This window comes from Pantherophis guttatus, chromosome 3, assembly GCF_059756535.1.
Source record: "Pantherophis guttatus breed Tessera chromosome 3, ASM5975653v1, whole genome shotgun sequence".
NCBI classification, from domain to species: Eukaryota; Metazoa; Chordata; class Lepidosauria; order Squamata; family Colubridae; genus Pantherophis; species Pantherophis guttatus.
Window position 1 is genome coordinate 165,713,863 of NC_142065.1, and position 20,732 is coordinate 165,734,594.

At 36.6% G+C, this 20,732-nt stretch overlaps 1 protein-coding gene across 1 annotated transcript in view; it reads left to right on the forward strand.

Annotated features, from left to right (window-relative positions):
* Positions 1–19,344, forward strand: part of METTL4 (methyltransferase 4, N6-adenosine) — a 22,946-nt gene extending 3,602 nt beyond the window's left edge. Inside the window, exons 2-8 of the mRNA XM_087890487.1 lie at positions 31–93; positions 1,832–2,192; positions 2,729–2,798; positions 6,086–6,260; positions 8,596–8,702; positions 10,043–10,137; positions 17,994–19,344. Coding sequence (XP_087746613.1) covers positions 31–93; positions 1,832–2,192; positions 2,729–2,798; positions 6,086–6,260; positions 8,596–8,702; positions 10,043–10,137; positions 17,994–18,154 — 1,032 coding nt within the window. The 3' untranslated portion in view covers positions 18,155–19,344. The remainder of the gene's footprint in view (positions 1–30; positions 94–1,831; positions 2,193–2,728; positions 2,799–6,085; positions 6,261–8,595; positions 8,703–10,042; positions 10,138–17,993) is intronic.
* Positions 19,345–20,732: the final 1,388 nt, after the last annotated feature.

Consider the following 20,732-nt stretch of genomic DNA (forward strand, 5'->3'; position numbering starts at 1 on the left):
TATTGCTAATCTGCTCATTTTCAACTTTAGAAACGGAAAAGAAGCAGTGAACTTAATCATGGTGAAAGTGATATCTTAGAGTATCATTTAAAGGTAAGGTTGAAGACTAATAATGGGACCGTACCATTTGTTTTTGTGACACATGCTTATGAAATGCTTCACATTCTTATGAAACGTTCAGTGTTAAAAGAGTATATGTTGAAATAAAAGTTAAATTCACACTTCATGTTTAGGCAGAATGTGGTTGTTAATTTATTTATTTATCAGATTTTATCCCACCTTTCTTTATAAGTAACTCAAGGCAGCAAACATACCTAATACTCCTTTCAACTATTTTCCCCACAACAACAATTCTGTGAGGTAACAGTAATAGTTGGAAGGGATCTTGGAGGTCATCTAGTCCAACCCCCTGCTCACGCAGGAGATTTATACAAGGGATTCAAACCGCCAACCTTTCTGATTGACTAGCTCAGCATCTTAGCTACTGAGCTACCTAGGATGAGTTGGGCTAAGAAAGAGTGACTGATCCAAAGTTACCCAGCCAGGTTTCATGCCCAAGGCAGGATTAGAACTCAGAGTCTTCTGATTTCTAGACTGGCAACTTAACCACTACACCAAACTGGTTCCAATCATAACTTAATATATTCTATGAACCCATTCTTGCTTAGTGCAAACCATAACTAAAATCACAGTGAATTTTTTTTGAAAGGTGTTTTAATTTTATCTTCTTTTGTGAATGGTAGTACAGACATAGTCTGTTTACTTGTGACTAAGACTATTTCCCCATCATTGACATTTAATGTCTTGATAGCCTCATTCAGTCATTGCTGTTGGCAAACGGGCTGTTTTCGGCCTCCGGAGGGCCTCCAGGGGGTGGGGAATGCTGTTTTTGCTCACCCCAGACTCCTAGAAAAGCTCTGGAGCCTGGGGAGAGGAAAAAATGGGCCTTCCAGTCCCATCGGAAATTGGCAAACGGACTCCCTGTCTCCGGAGAGCCTCCAGAGGGGAGACCATTTTCACCCACCCCAGACTCCTAGAAAGGCTCTGGAGCCTGGGGAGAGAGAAAAACGGTCCTCCCCCCCCCACCCGAGGCCCTCTGGAGGCAGGAAACAGCCTGTTTCCCTACTTCTGGTGGGCCCAGAAGGCCTGAAAATCAGCTGGCTGGAGCTGACCTGCGTGCCCGCCGATATGGCTACGCGTGCCACAGGTTCGTCATCACAGTCCTAGGTCATAAGGTATTTAGTATAATTTTGGGTGTTTTGCTAATCTTATTTATAAACCATGAATTTATTATATAACATGATGGGTGAATCTCTTATTTACTCAACAGTCTGGCTAAGCCATGGTTAAATGTGTGATGTATGCATGCAGTTCTGCTTGTTCTACAAAGAAATATAGTCTTGTATGTGTAAGTTAGGCCTTTTGATGGTGGTAGTTGTTAATTGGCTTTATTTCTTCATTTTGTGCATTCCTAAATACCGTGAATATTTTTAAATATTAGTTTAAATTTAGTTTCATTTTCAAATTATAAATTAGTAATAATGAATCTGTAGGCCTCAAGGTTAGAAGATTGCTAATACAATAACATGTATAATTGTCCTATCTCTATTGTAATGCTTCTGTTTGTAAAAATGTCCATGTAAAGGATTCATAACATTCTCCACTCAAACACCAAGAAATAATGTTAAGATGAACAAATCTGAAAACATTTTATAACTGCTTCATGCTTACATTGTGCAGTCATTAATTCATATGAACTTTTTAGTAAATTGTGGTTGACAAATCTACATGTTTCAAGCAATTTTTCTTTATCTTTTATTTCTGTACACAGATCAGTGGCATAATTTTGGATGGGACCAGATGTTTACTCCAGGAGGCACGCAGAAGTGGTTTCCTTCAGCCTAATTCTATAGACCAGTTTTATGTCAAGGCATCTGACAAAGGACCCAATAATTGCAGTTTGGCTGAGCTTTGCGAGATGGCCAAATGTTTCGTTCCTATGAATGAAAGAGAGCAAAAATGTGTAATAGACAAGGAAACCTCTGACCCAGAACAAGTTCAATTAACCTGTGTTACTGAAAATAATACAAACAACGCAAAGATGTTAACATTAATGGGACAGAACTACTTATTTCCCCCCAGAAGTGCATTTCTTTTATCAGATTTTTCGTGTATGCAGCCACTTTTGAATTGTAAGTACCGGTACATACCTTAGTAAAATTTCTCACTTGTTCAGCAATCCCTAAATATTTTGCCATAGCAGTTCTATGTATATTTTAGTAAAAGGAAGAATTGAAAGACCTGACTATCCATTTGAACAATTCGATTTAAGCAGGTGTATTTTGCCTTGATATAAGCAAAATATTATGTTTATCTTTGTGTATAGTGAATAACCAAACTTGTTCATGATCCATTCCTTAGCTATAATTTATCTTGATTTGGTTCTGAAACAAATCTGCCTGGATAGACCAGAAAGATTTTATGGTACATGTGAAGTCGTTATAATTGCTTGTATGAAATTGAGCTATATGTTAAATTCAGCTTTACACGTAAAGCAGTGTAGTCGATATAAACTTATAAGGGCAGATTTTTGTTTTAAAATGCAGGGAAAGATCATACTTTCAATTCCTTTGAAAGATGTAAGTATTAGGGTCTTATAATATGGGAAATATTTTTATAATTTCAAATAATTGTTCCTGCAATAATTGAAAACATTTCTTTTTTCCAGATAAAAAGAAGTATGACGTAATTGTTATAGACCCACCATGGGAGAACAAGTCTGTTAAAAGAAGCAATAGGTATGATTCCCATACATGTATATTTTTATTTAAATTAAGTAAATAGCTTTTAATACCATGCCATCTGGCAGGTTACTGTTTTAGTGGTGCAATAAAAGGAAGTAATTTGCAAAAGGGTATCTGAATAAAATTTGCTGTGTATGCTTGATATAAAAAATCGGTTAATGGCATCCTAACAAGCTTTTTGTGATTGAGATTCTCAAATGTAAGAGGATATAATGATTAGCATTTATCAAATGAAATTATTTTATTAAGTTGTAAAATTAATCAGTTAGTAGATTGCTATAATTTGTGATTATTCTTGTTTTCATAAATATATTAAGAGTATTTCTAGTATAATTCTGGCTGGTTGACTAGAAACGTGCAGGTTATAAACATCATGAATAGAAATTTAAAAATTAGTAAATTGTTCTGTCTTTTAATATTTTTTAAATTTGCATATTAAAAATAGTGGGAAAAAATAAAAAGTAAATTGAAAAATAAATGAGATATATAATTTATTAAAATTGGGGCAATACAATATCATTCAAACATCTATTTAAAGAAATACAGATTATCTTTGCTTACTGACTATCTCCTTTAGTAGTTGTTCAGTTATGGTGGTATGAAAAATAGCTTTGCAACCAATCCTCATATTTACAACCATCACAACGTCCTCTGGTCACATGATCACCATTTGAGTACTTCGCAACTGACTTGCAACAAGCAAAGTTAATAGAGAAGATGGAAGTAAAATCATAAATTGCTGTCACAGGATGTTTAACTTAACAGCTGAACACTTAACAACAACTGAAAGGGAGTAAGATTGTAAATCGAATAGAGCAGAGTAGAACAGAATAGAATAGATAATATAGAAAAGAATAGAAAAGAATATTGGAATGGAATGGAACAGAACAAACACTATTGGCCAAGTGTGATTGTACACACAAGGAATTTGTCTCTGGTGCATAAGCTCTCAGTGTACATATAAACATCAAAGTAAACAATAATGATACCAATAAGAGAAGGTAGAAAAGATGAGAAGGATAATAATAATATAGCCATACTGTATGGGTAAATAACCTTTGGCATAAGACAGTGCTGTGGTAATTAGGTGTTGAGCAGCATGATGGCATAAGGGAAAAAACTCTCTGTGTCTGGTTGTTTTGGCATTCAATGCTCTATAGTGGCTTCCTGAGGGAAAGAGTTGAAACAGTTTATGTCCAGGATGTGAGGGGTCTATAGATATTTTCTCAGCCCTCTTTCTGTACCAGTCCTGTTTGGTTGCTGTACAAAACCAGACAGTTACAGAAGTACAAATGACAGATTCCATAATTCCTCTGTAGAACTGTATCAGCAGCTCCTTGGGCAGTCTGGACTTTCTGAGTTGATGTAGGAACGCTGTTGTGCCATTTTAATGATGGCTTTAGTGTTAAATGTCCATTTCAAGTCCTGGGAGATTATACCATAGAACCCAGATCTCTATTGTTGATACTATGTTGTCTAAAATAGTAAGAGGTGGTAGAATAGGAGGACTGCTCCTAAAATCTACTTTCATCTCTACAGTTTTAAGTGTGTTCAACTCCAGATTGTCTGGCTGCACCACAGGGCCAGTTATTCAACCTCCCATCTATATGCAGACTCATCACTCTCAAATGGGATCAATGACTGTTGTATCATCTGCAAACTTCAGTACTTTAATAGAGGAATCCTTAGAGGTGCAGTCATTGGTATAGATAGAAAAGAGTAATGGAGAGAGCAGACAGCCCTGGGGGTTGCCTGTGCTAATTGAACGGGTATTTGATGTGATTTTACCTAGCTTCATCTGTTGCTTTCTATCTATCAGAAATCTTATAATCCACTACAAGTGTAGATCGGCACAGCTAGCTGAGTCAGTTTTGAGCAGGAGTGTCAAATTCAAGGTCTGTGGGCCACATCTGGCCCATGGGGTGCTTAGATCTGGCTGGCAGGGCTGCCCTGGAAACAGCAAAGGACCGGCCCACGGTGGCTGTGCCAGAGAAAATGGAGCTGAGGAGGGCCGCATGTGGCCATTCCAGGCTCCATTTTTGGCCATGATGACCTGCTGCAGCCCTCCACGGAGACTGTGTGCAGCTCCATGAGCTCCGTTTTCACTGGCAAAGTTTTGTAGGCCTTCGTGGCCAAAAACTGTATCCAGGCGCCCGTTTTCATGGTAGAGCACTTGAGCCATCACAGCCACCCCTGGCATTAGTGACGTCAGGCTGGCCACGCCCATCCCGGCCCCCCAAGTCAAACACAACCCTGATGTGGCCCTCAGTGAAATAAAGTTTGACACCCATGGTTTAGAGTGATTATGATCACGGATTTTCCATTTTGTGATTGTGGCATTTACTGACCAACTTGCCAATCCTAATTGTGGTTTCTAAGTGACGACTATCTGCATAAGGATGTTTTAGAAATATTATATAAACAGTCTTTAAAGGGTTGATTGTAAGGAGGAAAAATGGCTTTATCTGAAATGCGAAATAAGCAAATTGCATTCATCTTTCTCAGAAAGCTGAGAATTTGGTTTACTTTTAAAACTGAATGTACACAGAATTTTCTTTCTGAAGTATACTTGATAAATGTTGCACTTTTAAAAAGGAATGTGTAATTTTGCTATTTTTAAAGAGTCCTGTTGGCCCAGCCTAAGTATCTGCATAGCCCAGCATTCTATATCCATGATAGTTAATTCTATGCTTTTGGGATGCCTGCAAGCAGAATATGAATATAACTCTCTTGTTGCTTATCCACAGTAGCTGTCATTCAGAAGTCTATAGTCTCATATGGCAGGAAGCACATAATCATCAGGATTGTCAGCCATTAATAGTTTTTATTTTGTCAGAATTTTCATAATCCCACTTTAAAATTCTGTAGCCTGGTGGCCGATAGACATTCTTCAGTAATGAATTTCATACTTGAACAAGATGCTGCTTCCAAAATACTACATACATGGGATAAATTACAGTTATTGCACTCCAACTATTAATCTAATATTCAGAAATGTGGCAAAATATTTAATTAAAAGCTCATTTTGCTTCAGAAGTTTTTTTTTTCTCCAATATATATCTGCTTTGAGAAGTGAAAACGGATTGTAATTAGATTGCTGCATTCAGTAGATCCAAAGGTAAAGGGAAAGCTTTTCACCACTGGATGTCACTCTTGACTCAAATTTAATCTAGAATAGAAGTTGTTAAATTAGACAAAGTTTGTAAAAAGTGTCAGACAATTTCAGACATCCTTTCTTGCTTTGGATGAGCTCTAAATTCTCTCAATGTATTCACACTTAGGTATGGTTTCTTGTCTCACTGGCAAATCAAAGAAATTCCTGTCCCAGCATTGGCAGCTCCAAATTGCCTCGTGGTCACATGGGTGACCAACAGACAGAAGCATTTACAATTTGTAAAGAATGAGCTTTATCCTCATTGGTCTATACATGGTATTGTTGAATGGTTCTGGGTAAAAGTAAGTTTGCTGGATTATTACCTGCTATTTAATATTTATAGATAGTAATTCCAGTATTAATTTTAGTGGTACATTTTAAATGCATTTTATCTTATTTTTAAATTTATTTTTCTTAATTTATAAGTGACAGTTTGAGATAGTCAAGTTCTGAACACCTCAGTTCTGAATATCAGGCTTACATATCATATTTCTGTTTTTATTACAGATTAGAATTAAAAAATAAATGAATACATTGTCAGCCTAGAAATGTGTGATCAATACCAGAGCAACACTTAAACTATTTTTTAGTTTTTCTACTAGAAATTTTAGAGAGAATAGGTTTGTTTGTTTGTTTGTTTGTTTGTTTATGTAACTCCTTAATCCATCTTTCTGCTCTGGTGATCACTCAAGAACAACTATATGAAAAGTAAACATTAATAATAAACTCACAAAACAAAGGCACCTTCTGAGGGAGTGTATTCCATATAGTTGGAGATCAAAGATGTCCCTTCTCATGTATCAATACAATGAGTTTCTGATAGTGGTTGCCTCTTAAAAAGTGCCTCTTCTACCAGTGTTAAAAGATGGATAAGGTCTAAAAGGAAGATTATATTTTATAGATAGTGAACCCCAGTAGACTGGGATTGATTGGTAAACTATTTCCGTAGCAAGCAGTGCAGAATGTATAGATTCATACATTCCCTGTATTTTGCTTTGGTTGGCAGCTTAGCTGCCACATTTTTCACCAGCCACAATGTCTGGACACTTTCCAAGGGTAGCTTCAGGCAGAGCACAGTCGATAGCCAAATGTCAGGCTGCATATGGTGGGCTAGACCTAAATACACAAAGGTGAAACTTGCAAATCCAATTATAGATGAAGATCAAGGAGTTCTTAAGCTTTCAGAGGGAATGTACCTCTACCCACAACAAGCTGAATTTCAATTTCCAAATCTATTTACTAACAGTACTGCTATCTTGTCTGAAGTAATTTCAGCTTGTTACTTCTCATCTGGCCCATTATTAAATACACTTGAACATTTTAAATAACGTTCAAGTATATCAATTGCTCCCTTGGTGTAGTATGGTAAGAAGCTGATGATACTCATTTAAAAATTCCAAATGACCTTCCATAGCAGTTTTGTGTAGATACCATATAGCATAGGGAAAGGATTGAACCCTATGAGACACCATAGACCAATAATCTAGACAAGAGACCATTGTCCCTAGCACTTCCTTCTGGTTATGGCAAAAGGTCTTCAGGCTGAATGGCTTTATGAATGCTTCAGTAGTATGCAAAACATGTGGCTTTGATGAGCATCTGAACACTGAAAACAGTTATGGGCAGTCATGAAAATACCTAGCTTGGAAGCTGAGAAGATAGTAGTCCTGTAGTAGTTTTGTAGACTGTATGTATTTTGAAGCCACTCAAAATTCTTGGTTGAGACTAATTGGCTTACATATTTGATTTGGTGAAGTTGTTTCCAAGGTACAAAACAAAATCTAAGCTGTTTCACAAAGGCCTGTTCTTTCTACTGTTCCAGCCACTCAAATACAAAAGGCTATGCTCAGAATTAGCAGACAGAGGAAGAAGCATTGGGATAGTGAGATGAAATCTCTGCAGCCAATGTACTTTCTCCTTCCTGCTTTCCAATCTTAGTCTGGTGTACAATATAGAATAGCCTAGTGAGCAAAGCAAATTGAAGAAATTGGTTCAATTTCTGTCAGCCAAGTGTCTATGATTCTAACATTAAGGAATAGATTTTTTAAACTGGAGGAGCTGTTATCGGCATATTGTTGATTTCACTAGAAAAGTTATAAGTGGAAAGGAAAGAGAAGGATGCTGTTTTCCTATGGTGATCAGATTGCAGCCCTTCAAACATAAATTGCCCTGATCAGTGATTATAGCAGCGTTCAGTGTTCCAATTTTCCTTCTACATATACAGCAATCCCCTATTCAGTAGCTTCCCTTATATATGTGAATCTCAATATTCCTCAACTTAATAACGCTGACACAATTAGCTCAATTAAATCAACTTAATTTATAACACAATGCTAAATTTTAGCAATTTAATTTTTAGCATTTAGCCTCAGTGAGTGATACATAAAACACTGGAATTGGTTTTGTTTGACCAGATTTGGGCAGCTCTTGAATCCTGAGCTGGAGAAATGTATGCATTGATTTGTATCTTTTATTTGTAGTCATGTCAGAAGTAATTATATATGAATATAGTGCTCAACTAATATAGAAAACAGCCACTGTTTTCTGTACTAAAAACAAATTTGTGTAAAACACACATAAAATAGCTTGCACTGTTTGCTTACGCTTGCTACATTTGTTCAAATTTCTCTGTTTCAGATTACAAAGTCTGGAGAATTTGTGATTCCATTAGATTCTCTTCACAAAAAGCCATATGAAATTCTTGTACTGGGTAGAGTCCAGGGAAATACAGATGTACCACTAAGGTATGGACATTGATTTTGTTATATTATTTATATGCAGTATTATTGTGTAGCATTGAGTTAGAAATGCTTAGTTGAGTTTTACAATCAAGTTTAAAGGGATGAGTGCGGTTTCTTAATACAAGACTAAGGCATGCCTGCTGTAAGCGAGTTGCAATTAGAGCTCTGGTTACTTGCCTCTTTCCCATGATGTTGCAAAACTTTTTTTTCAAGAAATGTTTTAAAGTGCTTTCAGTGAATATCCAATTATTACTAAATGGGGGGATAGGATATAATTGTAGAGGCATTTGCGGGAAAGTTCCACAAGAAGGTTATCGGAGTTCATGGGAGACTAAGGACAAAGAAAAAAGTTCCCTTGAACACAATCAATTTTCTGTTGCAAGAACTTTGCCTTTTGATCCAGGGTTCTGGTTTTGATTTGTTTTTAACCCACAGATTTCATGACCTGAAAAAGTTTGAAATTCTCTCACTTAAAGAGTGGTGTTCATCAAGTGTGTACCTCTTGATGTATTAGGCTTCTGTTCCCATAATAATCAACCAATTATAGGGATTGAAATCCATCCAGGTTATGAACAGAACTAGTAGATTGCTGCTTCTTTCTTTGAAGAGATAATGCCGCCTGCTTCTGAAGATCCATTCAGTTTTCTTGTTAGCATAGGGTAGGTGAGGAAAGGAAAAGATGCTGATATCTATAACTACAAATCACACCTTCTTTACTGTCAGTCAGAATTTTGTCTTTTGAAGAGTTGAGAATTGACACCTGAGATATAAGTGTGGGTAAATTAGTGCTAATCCTTTTGCAGCAAAAAAAGAACAAGGTGGTTGACATTCTGTAAGCTAGGTGTCTTCTATGCTTCCTTCCTCTACTTAGGGTAAAGCTGCAGTTAAGTCTTATATATGCCATCTTGGGTTAGCCCTAGAAAGAGTATTGGTTGCTTCTGCCAAGTGGATCATTTGTGCCCTGGAATTACACATTGATCTGTTTTTATAAAGCCAGGCAATATTTATATTTAAAATAAGTATTGGTTGTGTTCTGTTTGTCTTCTTCCTGTAGTTTTACTTTTGTTTTACAGAAACTTAAGAAATTTCATAAGCTGCCCTTTATCTTTCAGAACAAGAAATACTCTCAACAATTATGTATTAGCTTCATTATGGCTTCCAGTATGAGAGTGCCCTCTGGGTGTTTTTTTTAATCATTCTAATTATTTTGTTTAGGAAGAGAAGTACCAATGAATGTACAAATCTTTCCCAGATACTGTGTCTGTATATTATATATATGTATATTATATATATTACTTAAGGTTTTCATTTATATTACCTTGTTTGATATATATATAAAACAGGCTTTCAGAAGATGAAACGTTTTCTGCAATTCCTGATCAGAAAATAATTGTTAGTGTACCTTGTACTCTTCATTCGCATAAGCCTCCTCTTTCAGGTAAGTTCCAGAATTATTTTTTATATTTGTAAGATTTTATATTTTCAATTTGTCTGTCTAGTTAATTGCTTGGTGTTCTTACCCATTGACATTGGTGTTTTTGGACAATCATTAATATGACATGGAATGTTTGTAGAGAATTACAGAGAGCTTGTGAATTTTCATAAGGAGTTTAACTTTGAATGTCAGTTTCCCTATGAGGCAGTTCAATTTTAACCAGACATGCTAATATATAAATATATAAAACAAATACAGTATTTTCCCGAAAATAAGACAGGGTCTTATTTTCTTTTGATACCCCTCCCCCAAATAAGGGCTTGTCCCTATTATTGGGGGGTCTTATTATTTTGAGGGTGCAGGAGGCAGCGAGCATGGGACTGGATGTCCCGTCGCTGCTGTCGCCTCCCCTCCCTGTTCTTCGTGCTGGCTGAGTGTCCCAACACGTCCCACCCCACCCCAATTGCAACAGCTGCTTCCCTTTCCCACGGTCTCTTTATCGAGAGAGGTGGCAGGTGGGGTGGGCGAGAAGCGGGATGCAGGTCTTACCTTTCAAGCTCCATCACTTTCCTCACCGTTGTGTCCAGGGAAACACGCTGTAAAAGAAAACCTTATCGCGAGTTCAATCAAACTTCTCGAACTTACAAGAAAAGAACTCACACTCTTACAGCGTGTTTCCCTGGACACAACGGAGAGGAAAGCGATGGAGCTTGAAAGGTAAGACCTGCGTCCTGCTTCTCGCCCATCCCACCTGCCAAATTGCATCCCTAAAGGGGGCGGGTGGCTAAGCAACGGGCAAGAACCCTGCCATGCCTGGTGGTGGTGGTGGGGGAGAAGAGACGGCAAGGGGAGCCACGTCTCACTCCATGCATCTTGCTTCTCCCCCGCCCCACCTGCCACCCCTCTCAATAAAGAGATGGTGGGGAATGGAAGCAGCCAAGCTGCTGTTGCCATTGGGGTGGAGTGGGATTTGTTGGGCTGCTCAGCTGGCGCGAAGAACAGGGAGGTGAGGGCATGTCCCCCCTCCCCCCCTTCTGGCCTCGCCTCCTCAACTCATTTTGGTTGCGTGGCAAGCAACCAGAGGAAATGGTGGGACCGGCTGCGCATGCATGTAAGTAATTGGGGTGTCTTATTTTGTGGGGCTGGCGTATATTATCGCATGCGCTGAAAAGCCCAATTGAGCTTATTATCTGGACATGTCTTATTTTCGGGAAAACACGGTAATATATATAAAATGGGTGTGTGTGTGTGTGTGAAAGCCCTACTAAGCAGGTATATACAAAAGTATGAAGGCTATTGCTTAATGCATTGTAAGCCGCCCTGAGTCTCCGCAAAAGGGCGGCATATAAATCGAACCAATAAATAAATAAATACAATAAAAACAAAGTAATGGCAGAAAAAAATATTTTCTTTTTGTTCCATCCTTTTCATTCTACTAATTGAGTCATCCTGATGATGTTTCTTAAAATATATGGTAAATGTAGCCCAAACATGATTAAGTCATATAATACCATATTTACTGATCAGTTGTCTTACATGAAACAGGGTATAAATGTAATGGTCAACTTAACAGGAATATTTACTCTTGACCCACACTGTGAAAGCATGAACAATTATGTCCATTCTGGCTATTCAGCAGCCATAGATCTACACAGTACAGTAAGACTTGCCCAGTATGTCTACGGAGATTCTCAGTCATCCAGGTCATGGATGTCCCACAGGTGCTTCTTACCAAGTTGCCTCTTGAAAAGACATCTTTGAGACTTGCTCAGTACTGCTTTTTGTTAGGGGAATTGAGATCTTTTCTTATTTGCTTGATACTTGACCATAGTAACTCTATACTACAATCACTTGTTCCACAAGCCCCCATTGCTAATCAGCAAACTTTCCTTCCTTTGAAGTGCCATGCCAAGATTTGATTCAAAAGTTGAGGTTTTAGGCTTCTCACTCCCACTAGGTTTGAGGACCTAACTTTCAAAAAATTAGTTGAACAAATTAAGCAACTTGCTTTAATCAATCCACATGGAAAATAATAATATAGCTGTGTAACCATTACACAGCTGTGTAAGCTCTATTTTGGAGCTTTTCACAGATTCATTTTCTTCAATTATAGCAGAAGCTTACCATATTCGTTGGGTATGGCACTGTTTAAAGACAGAAGGCAATATTTATTGCTGCAATAGGCAAATTATTCAGATTTTCCTCATTACTTTCTGTCAAGTGAATAATTAAGAGATGATAGAATCTGTGTCTCTAGTGCCTGAAATCAAGTTTTTTATCTGTAGTGGTTGAAAATATCTACATATAATAAACAAAAATGTTCTTGTGTAAATAATTGCATTTTCATAATGCAAGAAATGGAAGGCAAGTTAGCAATTGGGACTGGAATTTCCACCAGTAAGGAATGGGATTGTAAAGCACAATGAGACTTGACCACATTGCTTAATGACAACTATCTCACACTTCCCATTGCTGTGTTAACCAAATTCCAGTAAATAGCCAAAGACGTACCCCAGTTCAAGCAATTCAGGCTGTGGCCTCTCACCAGCCCCAGGCCTAAACCTAAACCTTGATTCTTCCAAGGTATGGGATTACCTTTCTTCAACTCACCCAAATGTTTATTCCTTCCTGACTCTGCCCTTTTGGCTGTGCTGCACCCTGCCTTGTGGGCTCTGGACTACTTTCCACACTGCATCTCAAGAGCTTCTTGGTGTACCCCTCTCAGCAGCCGCAGCCTGGCCCAGCAGTGCAGAATGGTTGAAGCCGCAGTTGCCTGTGATTTCCCAGCCTGGCCTAGCATCTACACAAAACCCCAGCCCCCAATCCCAACTGCAGTTGCCTTGTCACTTTGCACTCTGAGGCTCCTGCCATGTGCTCTACTGCCCCAGCTGATCTTCACTATCTTCTTGCTCCTTCTGCTAATGATGCGTGACTGCCCTGGCCCTTTGCAAGGTTACTGCTGGCTCTATGAGACCATCTTCTTCAGGTCTTGTGAGGAAACTGCCATGCACGACCTGGAAGAAAAGGCCTTGACTGCCAGCAGTTGCATCATGAAGGGCTGGTCCGGGCAGGCTTGGTAAGCAGTGGAAGCAGAAAAATGGCAAAGATCTGCTAAGGTGTAGGGGCCATGGAGTGCAGGGAGGCAAAAGGATATAGATGGGGCGGGGTTGCAGAGAGAAAGGTAGATGAGGGGGTTGAAGCATTCTTGTAGTTATAAATATGGCGATGCCAAGCAGTCTAATTTTGATCATGTGACCATGGAAGAACTGCTATAACTTTAGTAAAGACTTTTGTTCAGCACAACTGTAATTTCAAATGGATGCTGAATAAATGATTACTAAGTGAGGACTACCTTCCTTGTGTATGTGTCTGTGTGTTTTTAAATACAACCATATAGAAAAGTTTGTGAGTGTGTTCTTTGCTAGCTAATTGCTTCTTCAGATAAAACAATACTTTATTTTGTTTACATACCGATAGTTCATATTTCATTTTGCACACATATGTGGCTAATTTCTAAATTAATAAAAAAAATAGTGAATGATCATGCAGAACAACATAAAACTGCAGATGGCTGAACTGCAGATTTAAGGGTTTCGGAGTATGAGAAGATATTCAAGTCTTGTCAGTAGAAGAAATGTTTTACAGTGGTGAAAAACTATTAACTAGAATTGCCAGTAGAGGGAATTTTTTCCAAAGTTTATAGCATGAACATAAAGAAAAAGTTGAAATGAAAGAAAACATATCAATTATCTGCACACACTGTTTTATTTTAAAAAGAAACCAGTGCAATTAACAATGTTAATGTACCACAGTATTTTATTTTGATAAAAACCTCCTTGCTATCTTTTGTTCAGACAAAAAGGACTTTGCATAAACAATCAAAATTATATTTTGTTTTGTGATTTGAATTTAACTATGAAATTGTGACACTAGAAGTTTTTAATAACATTTCTTTGTTTAATGTTCACATCATTAAATATGGCAAATAAAATTTAATTTAGATTACAGAAGTTTATATTTGATTTTCTAATAGTTCCTGGAGAAAGAAAATATAGCACAGCATAGCAGCCTATTCCTAATAGCTGTGTTCAATTATTTTGATTGTTTATTTTTATCCATAGGTTACGAGAAAAAAAAAATCCATGAAATTTCTTTTCCTTAATTATTGTTTCAAATATTTTGAAACTGTTTTGTTTTATGATACTTTGAAAACTAATGAATTAATTATATCAAATGCTTCATGGTGCAAACTCTGTGTGGCATGAATTTCAGGCATAGACTAGCTATATTTTCTGCATTTCATTTCTGTCTTATTTTATAGTTTATAAGCCCTCAAATTCTCCCATCCACTCACAATTACAAGATTCAGTTTGGGATTCAGTCTGATGAGCATAGACTGAATAAAAAGCTATCTACTTTAATTCAGATATTGACACAAACCACCTTTTCATTGAGTAACCTCATAAACTCATAAAGGTCAAGAGAGAATAGACCAATATAAATTCTGTTTTATCGCTGTGATTAGAATAGATACTTATTTTACTATTAAACTTTTAAAAACCTGCATCCTTAACCTGGAACCTATCCTTATTCTGGAACCTGAGTTCCTTAATATATAAAGCTTTTGTTATATAAAAAGTAAAGAATCTACATTGGCAAGTTTTCCACCTAAAAATGAGGATTGAAAAAATATTTAATGCAGTATAAAAATCAAGGTAATTTTCTATTTCTTGAGAATTCATTTTAATATAAAATGAGAGAAAAGAATATCCATGAAAAATTGTAAGATCTCAGAATACTTACTGGCACAAATTGGCTTTTTTAGCATCAGTACATGCTACATAGTACAGCTGTGTGAATCATTCATCATCCTGAAAGTTTGAAGCAGTTATTTTGAGGTTTTCCTGGATTATTTGCATATACTTATGCATGTACAAAAGTCAATTTCCGCAGGATCACTGCCAAAATATTGCCATGATCAAAGTGTCCTTTAAACAATTATGCAAGCAAATTTTATATGAATTACTCATCAAGTACAAATGGATTCTGAAAGGAACTTGGCTAAAAAATAAGAATAAAAGTTAATGCTGTTATTTTAAACATTGGTTCGTAAATTTGTTTCCCTGTGGGTTTAAAATAGCAGTGAAAGCCACGGAAAACCTTCTTACATATTTTATACCATTATTGTATTCTGCACTACCAATTTATTTCTGCTATGCTATTATTTTAGAAATTAGTTATTTATTTTATATATACCTGCTGCAATTACAAAAACATCAGTGGATATGTAAAATGACATTAACGTTTAGATTTACATCTTCTCTTTATTTTGTACAACACAAAGCAGTATACAGTACATAATGATCCTGCCTCATAATTTTTCTATGCTATTCTTCAAAATGGGATGGACTCAGAAAATGAGAGCCCCCAAAGTCTCTTGGCTGGTTTTCACTCCTAAGGGGCAACTGGAATTCATAATCTGGTGTTTAGTCCAGTACCTTAAACTATTACACCAGACTGCTTCCCATGTAATAATATTTTCTTGATTTTCAGTGTGTGTATGAACAAAACAATAGGTTCTAGGTGCATTTGAGTAGATCGGGACCTGAAATTGTGTTAACTTCACTCGGGATAACAAATCTGAGACTAATATTATGGCCCATGGACTAGAACAGTGATGGCTAACCTTTTTGCAATCGCATGCCAGGAGACGGGTGGGTGGGGGAGGTTCGCACATGCGCGTGTCCACACCCATAATTTATGCACCCCCCCACGCATGCGTGCGCAACCCCCCCCCCCCGCTCCTGGCATGCGATGGCCTGGTAGGCCCATTTTTCTTTCTTACTTGGCTCCAGATCTTCTCTATGCATCTGGGAAGGGTGAAAACAGCCTTTCCCACTCGCTTGGAGGCCCTGTGGAGGTCTGAAAGGGCCCATTTCCCAACTCCTGGTGGGACAGGAAGTACCGTTTTTTTGCTGTCCCCAGCCTGCAGAGCCTCTTTAGGAGTCTCTGGAGTCTGGGGACTTCAAAAACGTCACTTCCTGTCCCACCAGGAGTTGGGAAATGGGCCCTTTCAGACCTCCACAGGGCCTCCAAGCGAGTGGGAAAGGCTGTTTTCACCCTCCGCAAAAACATAGGATCCTCTCTGCATAGAGAGGATCTGGAGCCAGGTAAGAAAGAAAAACGGGCCTTAACCCATCCACCCCAGGCCCTCTAGAGGTAGGAAACAGCTTGTTTCCCTACTTCTGGTGGGCCCAGAAGGTCCGAAAATCAGCTGGCCGGCACGCACATTCGCACTAGAGCTGAGCTGGTGGGCCCACTGATATGGCTATGCGTGCCACAGGTTCACCATCAAGGGACTAGAAGGACTATCATCTCAGTTTATAGGCCTGTTCTTCTGTATTCAGAGAATAATAGTTTATTTCAGTAGTAAAATAATATGATATAAATGTTACATTTTATTAAATAATCTAATTTTCCTGGTTAAAACATGTTCAGCACAGGATAAATGGCATTTTCAGTGAAAATTTCATTTTTGCAACCTCTTCTCTACCATTTAGTGGTGTTCTGTATTTTTGCAGCTCATCTATGATAGCCCTCCCTAGGGGACCACTGCCATCTTTTTTTCTGAATACTTCCACTATATACTGCAATTCAACAGGTTGCCATTTATTTACCTGTTGGACAGCCTTCCCAAATGTGTCCAGCACTTAGTTCTCTTAGTCATTGGCCATTGTGGCTGATAATTATGGAAGGTGTAGTCTAATATCAGTTTGGAGAAATGTGATGTGTAGATCCAGTGATAAAAAGAAAAATTACGTATCAAATGAAAGTCCTAAGTAATACATGAATATAAGGATATATACTGTTTATTGAGCTTTAGCAACTAAGACTTTGTCCCATTAATTTGGAACTACCATACTTACGTTGCAAAAATCAAGGTGACCTTAGAAGGCAGCAAAATGATGTAGTGATTCCTAACTTTTTGCAGCCTCCTAAAGGCTGTACAGATTTACAAAGCCTGGAATTGGTGTCCCAAATTACATGCTGGCCACTGTAGCTGTGATCTGTGAAAATTATTGAAGTATTTTGGGTCACAGTTTGTGAAACTGATGCCCAAATACAAGTTTAAACATAATTGCAATCTGGTTATGGTGAGAACATCATTAAGATGTACTTAGAACAGCATATGATTTTATATATTTGAATTGCTGTATAAAGGATTAATTGGTAGTGAAGCACAGCAGAACATGACTGATTTATCTGATACCTTCAACTTTAAAAAAGAAGGTATTGTAAGGAATTAACAATCTGCATATTCAATAAATTACACTCTTAAGAGATCATCAAATAGGAAATCACAACAGTTTAATTGGCTTAAGGTTAGATTTGCCTGTTTCTTCAAAATGCCATATGAAGCCAGTGAAAGCTATACTGGAAGTAAATCATTCTGAAACTGAATAATTATCTCTTAAATGTAAAATGCAGTTACTAAAAGTTTACAATAAATGAAACCAAAGTATACCCTACATGGATTGTTTTCTACTCATTTCTGTTTTTCAATCCTAAATTCAAAATTTGAGAGAAGAAATGGTTAAAGATATTTACCTCTGTCAGTTAAGAGTTGTATTAGTAATCATCATAAGTGAACTTTTAGATTCTTATGATGGTACTATAGTCTGTAAATGAGAATAACTGTAAGTTTTGGTAGTACTGTTCATTTTTCCAAGGATGGGTATTTCATATTTGTGTCATATAAATTTTCTAAATAAATAAATATTTTTTTCTGGCAATATACAATAAATTTGACTAACAAGAAACTCCTTAAAGCTCACCTTTTTGTTTTTTTCACTTTCCAGAGATTTTGAAAGAATATACCAAGCCAGATGTAGAATGTTTAGAGCTGTTTGCCCGGAATTTGCAACCTGGATGGACCAGTTGGGGCAATGAAGTCCTTAAATTCCAGCACTTGGACTACTTCACTGTTTATAATGATGATAATAAGGATGATGATGACTAGCAAATTATAATTATTTTTGAAGGATTTTATGTCTGAGTTCGGAATTTCACCTTTGCTAACCCTAACTCTACATTGTGAGAGATATGTAAACAACCTGGAATAGTTTTCAAGAACAGCTCTACATTAATTAAAGGTCAAACAATAACAAGGATGGAACTGGTTATTCCATGCTTAGATTGTAGAAGTCTTTGCTAACAATAATTGGAGGCGAAGGTACCAGCAGTATGATATCTACAGTAGGACCTCTCCTGGAACAGTCAATCCAACATCTCACATCTGTCGGTTACTGTCAGTAACTGTCGGTATTGTTGGTATTTTGCCTCCTATTCCCATAATCCTCCCAGGAAAATTCTGGATCATACCTGCACATCCAGCCTCTGGCTCTTTGAAAAATTGGCTGCCATCATTGAAAAACTTTCACTTACATGTTACATATTGCTTATTTATAACTTCTAGTTCTGTCATTAGAAGTGTTTTATATTTTTATGTTTTGATGTTTTGATTTTCCTATTTTGACCAAAAGGGTTAAAATGAAAATTAAAATGTAACTACATAGTTTTTAGCATTTTCTGACTTGGAAATAATGGCTTTATAAATGTAATTAAAGCTTCTCATAATAATATCCCATTTTTAATTTAATTTTTAAAAATTCAATTTCAGAAATATGTTTACTTCCTATGGTATTTACTGGCTTATTTATTCAGTTATATGATTTAAGTTGTGTTTTTTGTTGTTTTGATAGCAACAAGGCTAAAAGAATAACTGGTTTGTGTGGTGTCTTTTTAAAAAAAACGGTAGGATGCAAATCTGAACAGAAGGAAAGAATATATCAGTGTACCTTTTACAACACAGTCTTCTACTTAATTCCATTGAAATAATAGCTACTCAGTTAAAAGGGCTTGATTTCCTGTCAAGGGATAAAATATTGCATCTCTAATCTTCATATATACAGTCATGTTCTTTGATCATACAGTATTCACAGACATACAACTGGTTTTACATTATTTATCTCTATTAAAGTCTTGGAAAATTCTTGGGTCAATGTATAGTAGAAAAGGTGTTCTCTTTGCAGGACAGTATACTAAGAAGTTGGGGCACATATTGGGTTTTGAAATTAAGGATGATCAGTACTTAATGTTTTGGAACATTTTTACTTTAAAAGAAGGAATAAAATACTTAATTAGAAGTAATTATAAGTCAGACTAGTTTTTTAAAAAATCCATGAATATGTAATTTTTATTTTTTATTTATTTGTTAAATTTATTTGCAGCCCCATCAAGGGGCTATCGTAAGTGGCTTAAACAGTAAAAATAGAAGCATGAAGTATAAGCAGTAGAAAAACAATAAAATTATAAAATAAACAATGATAATGCAATAATATGAGATTAAAAAATGGGCAGAGAAAGCAGAGAAATGGTGTGGGGGAAACGTGAGCTTTGCTATTAATCTAATAGCTACTTCCTGTGTGTTACTGCCTCATTGGATTTCAAGGATTTTTCTTGACTTCATATTGGATTTAATCTATTTGTGGTTCACAGCAGTGACAATACCTTCAATTTAAGCATACTTTGATGATTCAATATGAGCCAGATGCTTGTGGTACTTGAGCTGTTTTCTAATTTATTGGAATCCATTATGAAATGTAAACCTACAACATGTCTTCAACAAAAGTTAAAGAACATTTTTAAAGTAGAATCCATCAGAGTTTATGAATTTTGGATTAAAGAACCGGAATATCTGACATTCTTGTTAAGAACCATGGTGGCACAATGGTTAGAATGCAGTATTGCAAGCTAATTCTGCCCACAGCCAGGAGTTCGACCCTGACTGGCTCAAGGTTGATTCAGCCTTCTATCCTGAGGTTGGTAAAATGAGAACCCAGATTGTTGAGGACAAATTGCTGACATTTATAAACCGCTCAGAGAGTACTGTAAATTACTGTATATAAATTGAAGTGTTATTACTATTGTTCTTTGTTACATATGTCCCAAGACACAACTTAAGAGTAAAAAAAAATGTTCCAATATTTAAAGTGAACAAGAAAGCATGATGTGTTGCAGTTGTCTGATATTAGAGAAGACAAATTACTTTTTTAAAAATAAATTCTAAATTCAGACTTACTTTATCTCAGTGAATGTTATCAGATTTTTTTAAAATGAAAGTGAAGGATTGAACTTGATCTGAAAATGTCAAATTAGCATTTGACCTTTTCTTATTTTTATAGCCTATAAGCAAAACATAGTTGGTAATGTTTTCTGAGATATTTTTTTTAAAAAAAATAGATAATCTCACAGAGGTGAATGATTCAATTAAACTTTTACAGAAATATTCTGGCAAGCTCTAGAGGAACCCAGTATGAGAAAGTTAAATTGGATGTAGATAAAAATACCTGTGCATGATTAGTTATTTTCATTCAGAGGCCGTGCCTACAGTAACATTAATGATAAAAATCAAAATTCAGTTGGAAGAGGAAGATTCTTTAAAAACTGCTATAATTATAAGGCAATTAAAATATTGATTTTTAAATGTTTATTATGATGCAAAATAGTTAGAATTTCTATATATAAAACATTATGGA